At 45.6% G+C, this 7,879-nt stretch overlaps 1 protein-coding gene across 1 annotated transcript in view; it reads left to right on the top strand.

The window, feature by feature from the left end:
- Positions 1-290: 290 nt before the first annotated feature.
- The window catches only part of TTC39B (tetratricopeptide repeat domain 39B), a 140,910-nt gene continuing 133,321 nt past the window's right edge, over positions 291-7,879 (top strand). Inside the window, 2 exon segments of the mRNA XM_016193696.2 lie at positions 291-412; positions 414-528. Coding sequence (XP_016049182.1) covers positions 291-412; positions 414-528 — 237 coding nt within the window.

Genomic DNA, 7,879 nt, shown 5'->3' with positions numbered 1-7,879 from the left:
GCACCAAGCAAGTGCAAGCCCTCCACAGAGAGTAGGCAGAAGGGACCTCAGGGCACCATCCCGGAGGTCAGACCAGACTTGCAAAGACTCAAGTTCATCGGGCGACCCGGCCCGCGACACCGCCCCGCCCAGGTTGGGGGGGGCGGTCCAAGGTTTGTGCAGGCTGGGGGCGGAGTAACGTTGTAGGAACTTGGTTGGCTGCTTCGGTCGGAGCCGCGTGAAGGGCGGGGCGAGGGCTGCGGGTGGGGCGGAGCTTGCGGCGAAGCCAAGGGCCCGCGCCCTCCCGGGACATGGATGCTCTTCTGGTCTTTGGGCTCGGGGGCGGAGAAAGCATTCGAGTCGCTGCGCTCTGGCTCCGCCCGGGCCCCGTTCCCGGTTCAAAACCGGGGCCGACCCCTTCCTCTCTGGGTTGTTGGGCTGAGCGCGGGGCAGAGAGACCGAGTCGCCTCTGAGCTCCCTGTTTGGTTCGACAGCCAAAGGAGGAACATGGCGCTCGTGGACAACCGGGCAGAGCTAGAAGCGGACGAGGTACTGGGCAGCGGCGGGTGCGGGCGCTGCCCCTAAACCTGGGAGGGATGAACGAATCCGGCCGGGGCAGCTAAGGACCCGCCTCCTCCTCCCCTGTCTGGGACCTGCAGTCTGCCGCTCCGAGGACCGGAGCTGGGCTGCAGGTGGGGGCACCCGGTCTTGGAAGGTCCTGTCCTGGAGAGAGTGCAGAGGGTCTCTGTAGCACACGGAGGGGAGGCGCTGCTGTTTCCAGGCACCCGCACCGTGAGGTCGTGGGCTTGGAGAGCCCCGCGTCTCTGCGGGTTGATGGATGCGAGCACGCGGTTGCCCGGGTCTCGGTGCAGCGAGCTGCTGAGAACCTCTCCAGGGTCCTTTACGAGGTTGACCTCGAGGTCTCGGATACTAGTCCTCTAGGGTTTGTGGAATCGTCTTTAAATCTGGAATCTCACCTTCTACGCAAGTTTCCTGGTGGCAGGACGGCCAAATAATTTAGAATCGATGAGAAGGGGCACCGCCAGAGGAAGGAGCCTGGCGGGGAGGTGGGGGCTGTCTGCTGGAGAGGGCAGGATTGGGCCGGCCGGGGCTAGTGATCTGGAGCGGCAGTCCAGGAACTGGTGCTTTTCCCTCTGTTCACCGGAATCATGCTTTTTTTTTTTTTTTTTTTTTTTTCTTCCCAAGCAGCTCCCCTTGTCCGCGGTCGGTTGAGGGGAGAAGCTTCCCGAAATAACTCTGGGATCCTGTCGTCAAGACTGTATTTAAGTAATTAGCCACTTCCTCCCGTGGCTGGCGCACCCTGATCACCCTGGGCTTGGCTCTTGCTCGCGACCTGTTGATTTATTGACTGTTCCTTTTTTAACCCTTGACAGCTCCGAAGAAGAGACTCACTCACTCACTCTCTCTCTCTCTTGCTTGAAGTTGAGGCCCCTGCAGCAGTAGGAGCAACACTCACAGCAGCTCCTGCTGCTGCCATTTTACTTGACTTGATTTTTACAAGTCGCTGCTTGAAGAGGGTTGGTTTCAAGTGATGCAATAGTGGAATATCTGGAGAAGGCATGTTGAGATTCCTGTCCTCTTCTTTATGGGAAAACTTGACAATGAATACTACATTTTAAAATGTGACCCTTAAGGTGAAAATAAAACAAAAATTGAGTTCCTTTCCACCAATGACAGACGGGTCTATCCCTAGCTAGTGCTAGGCCCTCAGGACCATAGACCAAATGAACTAGAACTTGCTCAACTAAATCTGTTTATCCCTGAAGCTTTCAAACTACACTTAAAGGCAAATTACCAGCTAGCATGTTTGTTGCTATTTTCATCTGTGACACCCTTTATTTATAGCTTTAGGCTGTCTGTTGGTATGACCTGTGGTCAGTTTTATTTATTTTTTCACCTCTCTTAATAACCTTCCCTGTAATCAAGGTAGTAATACTTTAGTGGTACTTTGATTAATCATTCACTCCCTCAAAAATTTTTACTGCTCCTAATTTTATATTAAATTAAATGTCCTTGTATCTGGGGCACGCATGTGCCCACTCCACAATGTGGTCTCAATCTGATGTCCAGCCGGATTCTCCAACTGCTTCTTTCTTTGTCCTTTTCATTAAATCAGTGCTATACTCATGTTGTAAAGGACAAGACTGGAAGTAACTAGTAAACGGGGTGAAAAATTTGAGTCCTTAATTGGTTTTTTTAGAAAAGATTTGTTATATTTAGGGTTATGTATTATTGTCTGGATCAGGGCAGTGTTGAGTGAGAAGGGAGGTGCTGTTAGGAATGAACTCTTGGGCAATAGGTATAAATGGGCACTGTCTTGGGTGCACTGAGACATATGACCAATCACCTTAGCTATGTCTATTAACTACAAAATGAACCAAGGACTTGAGATGTACTACGTAGGAAGGAGGCCTCTATCCAGGTTGGGTGAAATTATGCTTCTGAGCAGCAGAAAAACCTGGCACACGGATACATGGTAATTCATATTTTAAAAAAGATTTATGGGGCTGGGTGGTGGCACACCTGGTTGAGCACACATGCTTCCGTGTGCAAGAACCCAGGTTCAAGCCCCTGCCACCCACCTGCAGTGGGGAAAGCATCACAAGTGGTGAAGTAGTGCTTCTCTCTCTCTCTTTCCTCTCAATTTCTCTCTCTACCCAAAATAAATAAATAAGTGTTAAAAATTTAAAAATATCCAGAGCTGAGTAGTGCTCTGGAAACACACACACCAGGAAAAATAAAACATATATTATTTTATTTATTTGTTTTATATATGCTTCTGCAGGTCCTTGCATATGCTAATGTGTACACTCAACCAGGTGCATCATCATCTGGACTCCTACTTTATTTATTTTTTAAATTTTATGGATAGAAACAGAGAGAAATAGAGGCAAGTTGGAGAGATGGAGAAAGAGAGATGCCTACAGCACCTCTTTACCACTCATGAAACTTTCCCCCCACAGGTGAGAACTGGGGACTTGAACGTCATCCTTGCACATGGTATTTGTGTGCTCAATCAGGTGTGTCACCACCTGACCCTGGTAAATTCATTTTTTTTATTGTTGTTTTAGTTATTACTGTTGTTATTATTTATATCGTCATTGTTAGATAGGACAGAGAGAAATGGAGAGAGATGGGAGAGGCAGAGGGGGAGAAAAAGATAGACATCTGCAGATCTGCTTCACCCCCTGTGAAGCGACTCCCCTGCTGGTGGGGAACCGGGACCTTCGGGATCCTTGCGTTGGTTGTGCTTGGCGCCACGTGTGCTTAACCCAGGTACCGCCGGACTCCTGTAAATTCATTTTTTAAATGAATGAATGATGAAACTGTTGTTTAATAACTTTTCAGTTTTCCTATATCTTTTGTTTTAAAAACTCAACAACTACTAGGTTCTCATTACTTCTTAAGTATTATACTAGCCTGAGGAGTTGTAAAATTCTATGCTTTGGTGAGGAAGAGGAGATCTCTTATTGGCAGAAGAGGATAGTTTAGAAATTTCCTGTGCCCACCCCCCCCTTTTTTTGCCAGCAGTGTTATCACTGGGGATTGGTACTAGCCTTTGGAATTCACTGCTCCTAGTGGCCCCTTTCTCTCTCTCTCTTTGTTAGATAGGATAGAGAGAAATTGAGAGGGGAGGGGAAGATAGAAAGGGAGAAGGTATGATAGACACCTGCAGACCTGCTTCACTCTCTGTGAAGCTTCCTCCCTGCAGGAGGGGAGTAGGAGTTTGAACCCAGATCACTGCACTTGGTAACATGTGTTCCAGACTGGCTGCACCATCACCTGGCCCCTGCCACCACCTCTTCCTCCCCTTCCTCCTCTTTTGCTCCTTTTTTTTTTTTTTTTTTTACTAAAGATAGTAGAGGAACTGTCGTGGTTGGTACCTCTGGGATGGAGTGTTTTTTTCAATAAACTTATGTACCCTTTTTCTTTTTAGGTGCTAGGAAGATAATGTGGGGGCATAGAAATAGGGCTTGCATCCTCAATGAAGGAAAAATGTTTTTAACTATTTTTTTTTCTTTCTTCACTGGAATTTCACTGCTCTGGGCTGACTTTTTCAGTGAGAGAGAGAGAGAGAGAGACACACACACACACACACACACAAAAACAAAGACAGACAGACTATAGCACAAGTTCCCCTCATTATTGTAAGGGCCAGGGAACAAACCTAGGTTGTACACATGGCAAAGCTGGTATGCTACTAGGTGGACTATCTCATAGGCCCATAAACATCATAAATATTATAGTGATTTGTGACCCTACAGAATTCTGTCAACAAAAGGTTATTTCCTAAAGGATTTTTCTTACTTGATTTTTTCCCATTAACTCCCTTGTGGATGTTTATATTTTGCCCTAAATGCTTTGTTATAACATGGGATTTGAGAATTAAATACAGAATAGTTTATACTTAACTCTACTAAGGTTATTCAGTCCACCAGTACTTATGTCAAATACTTAGAAGAGAAAAGATCTGTGGGGGCAGGTGGGGTGTACTGAGTAGAATGCACATGTTACTATGCATGAGGACCTGGGCTTAAAGACTCCAATCCCCACCTGCAGGGAGAAAGCTTCCTGAGTGGTGGAGCAGTACAGCAGGTATATTTTCTCCTTTTTGTCTTTCTCTTCCTTCTCAGTCTCTCCTTATCTATCAAAGACAGAATGAAAAAGGAAAAAGAAACAAAAAAACAGCTCTATCGTTCATGGTAGTCACCCCTCCCACACCTTTTATTCTGATATAACTTCTCCACTAGAATTTTAGATGCCATTTAGAGAAGACTGACTTGTATACTTTTTATGAGAGAGAGGAGGAGAGATAGGGCACCAGATGCTTGGGACTGAACTCAGGACCTTATGCTTGAGAGTCTAAAACTTTATCTACTGTGCCACCTCCTAGACTGCTGTACTTTTCTTAGAATTATATTGATTTTTTTTCATTCCCCCACTCATTCTTTTTCAGATACTAGCAATCTGTAGTCTCGGTGCTGGAGCTTAGGCTCTAGCAAAAGACATAGTTACATGGTTACATAAGTTACAAATTCTGATTTGGGCCAGGCTTGGCTTTGGGTAGGAGGACCAAATAATGTATAGTTCTTGGTAGGGAACTGTAGACTAAAAGTGCTTTTAGTAACTACCTTAGGGCAGCAGGTTTGGAGGGCACAGTTGACCATCCTATTGGCTTGTTGGAAAAATCATGATGCATTCTTTCTTTGCAAAAATGCATCATGACTTTTCTGACAACCCAGTAGTTTACGGACTGGCAAAGACTTTAAAGAAGAGATGGTATTTGAAGTGGGTCTTGAAGGCTGAGCAGGATTGTACTGGATGGAACAAGAGGATAAGGCATAGGCCTGAGTAGAAACTAAGATGGGCACATCTTAAATTCAATAGGGCACTTAGTTTGTGTGTGGGGATGAGAGGAAGGAAGGAGAATCTTAGGGGGTGTGAGACTGCAAAGTCTCATTTGAACTGTGCAGTGCTTGAAATGTCATGCTAACTTTGGATTCGAAAGAATGGGAATCTGGAAGGTTTTGTAACTAGGCAGATGTGATGAGATTATTTTAGGAAGATAACTTTGGTGAAGTTGATGTGGCCAAATTGTGGAGGTGGCAGTAGGGAGGCCAAAAGACTATGGGTGGCGGTGAGCACTGAAGTGGAGCAGAGGCCACAGCATTTGGAAGGAAGATGCCAGATTTGAGTGATAATGTGGAAGAGGGATTGGTGTGGTATGGTGTCTGTATGTGTGGGGGTGGGGGTGGGGTGGAGTGGGTGGGGAGCTGTCCACTACTTTGAGAATCAGCAGTAGGGAGACAGAGAGGAGCTCTTCAGTAATGAGTTTCAGTTTCCATGTGACTTGTCAGAGGTGCTACTTTTTTTTTTTTTTTTTAAATTTTTATTTATAAAATGGAAATGCTGACAAGACCATAGCATAAGAGGGGTATAATTCCATACAATTACCGCCTCTGGAACTCCATATCCTATCCCACCCCCTCCCCTGATAGCTTTCCTATTCTTTATCCCTTTGGGAGTATGGACTCAGGGTCATTATGGGGTGCAGAAGGTGGAAGGTCTGGCTTCTGTAATTACTTCCCTGCTGAACATGGGTTTTGACAGGTTGATCCATACTCCCAGCCTCTCTCTTTCTTTCCCTAGTGGGACAGTGATTTAGAGGTGCTATTATCTGAGAGGAGTAGGGTTCAACTAGCCCTCCTTCAGGTGGTATAAGATCATGCAGAATAGGGAGTCAGGCAGTAGTGCAGCAGGTTAAGCGTGAACATGGTGCAAAGCACAAGGACTGGCATAAGGATCTTGGTTCGGCTCCCCACCTGCAGAGGAGTTGCTTCACAGGCGGTGAAGCAGGTCTGCAGGTATCTATCTTTCTCTCCCCCTCTCTGTCTCCCCCTCCTCTCTCCATTACTCCCTGTCCTATCCAACAACAACGACATCAATAATAACTACAACAACAAGGGCAACAAAAGGGAAAATAAATAAATAAATAGGTAAGAAAGAACATGCAGAATAAATTCCCCTCTGTACTCATTTGTGGATTTTCTTATTGAGAGAGTATGAGCCATTTCTTGAGTATATGATTTTGGGCAAGCTGTGAGAGTATAAATGGACTCTGCATGTTAGTGGGAGGGACAAACTATTGTCAGTTTACTAGCAGTCTTAATTGCAACTCAGGTTCACAAACACAATTTTCCTCATTCAATCATGAGTCTCTTGAAATCCTATCTGTTTCTGAAATCCCACTTTCTCACTTGCCCCTGTTTTCTCCTCCACTTGCACCCTGTCACTTCCTTCCATGCCCTGCCCTCACATCCAGTTTCCTCTTTCTTCAAGCTCAGCAGCCCAGGTATCCTTCTCTATGTGGGTTTCAGGTCTTCCTGGTATAACTGCCGATTTTCTTAGTTCTGGTACTGGTACTCACTATCCACAGTATGAATCTGACACTGAATTCTGTGGGGCCCAGAGTTTCCATTTAGCCATATATGGATAGCCCCTGGCTCTCCTCTCAGGTGCGCCAGTGGTCTTCTTAGGTGGGCTTCCTGAAGTTACTGTGTACTCACTTTCCAGAAACAGTGAACCTTGGACCCCCTGTAAAGCTTCCTTGGGAGTAATTCCTTATTTCATTATGTGGCTGTGGGTCCCTGGCTGTGCCAGTCCTCTCTCCTTCCTCCTCTGTGCTTAGAAGAAATGTGTTGTACACCTGGAGCCCTTCTGCCCAGCCAGCATTGCTGAGGTGACCAAACCTCTCTAAAGGGACTCCTCAAGTGTTAGATGCTGCCAATTCATAATGCCATTGTGCCTCTTATGCTCTTTATTTAAAGAATGTGAGTATATAGTAAATGATGTTTTCCGCCTGAGATCTGTAGGCATGTCATCTTATTGCTGATTTTTTAAAAATATATTTTAATTAAGGGGCCGGATGGTGATACACCTGGTTGACTGCATGTGTTATAATGCAGAAGGACCTGAGTTCTAGCCCCCTGTCCCCACCTACAGGGGGAAAGCTTTGTAAGTGATGAAGCAGTGCTGCAGGTATCTCTCTCTCTCTCTCTCTTGCTATTTCTCCTGTCCCTCTGTTCTCTCTCTATTCCAATAAAGATAATTAATTTTTAAATGTTTTATTTATTTTAATGACACAGATACAGAAAGAAAAATAGAGATACGTATGGAGAGTCAGGGACCACTCTGCTCAGCTCTGGCTTATGATGGTGCTGGGGATTGGACCTTGGGCCTCAGAACCTTAGGCATGAAAGTTTTTCATCTAGCCATTATGCTGTCTCTCCAGTCCAGCAGTGCTGATCTTATGCTGACATTTTTACAGGGCCTATACATACATGTTTAAATATTTCCGTGGCATAATTCATTACATATA

The sequence above is a fragment of the Erinaceus europaeus genome, chromosome 10, assembly GCF_950295315.1.
Source record: "Erinaceus europaeus chromosome 10, mEriEur2.1, whole genome shotgun sequence".
NCBI classification, from domain to species: Eukaryota; Metazoa; Chordata; class Mammalia; order Eulipotyphla; family Erinaceidae; genus Erinaceus; species Erinaceus europaeus.
The sequence above is the reverse complement of the archived record's forward strand: the minus strand, read 5'-3'. Positions and strand labels throughout refer to the sequence as shown.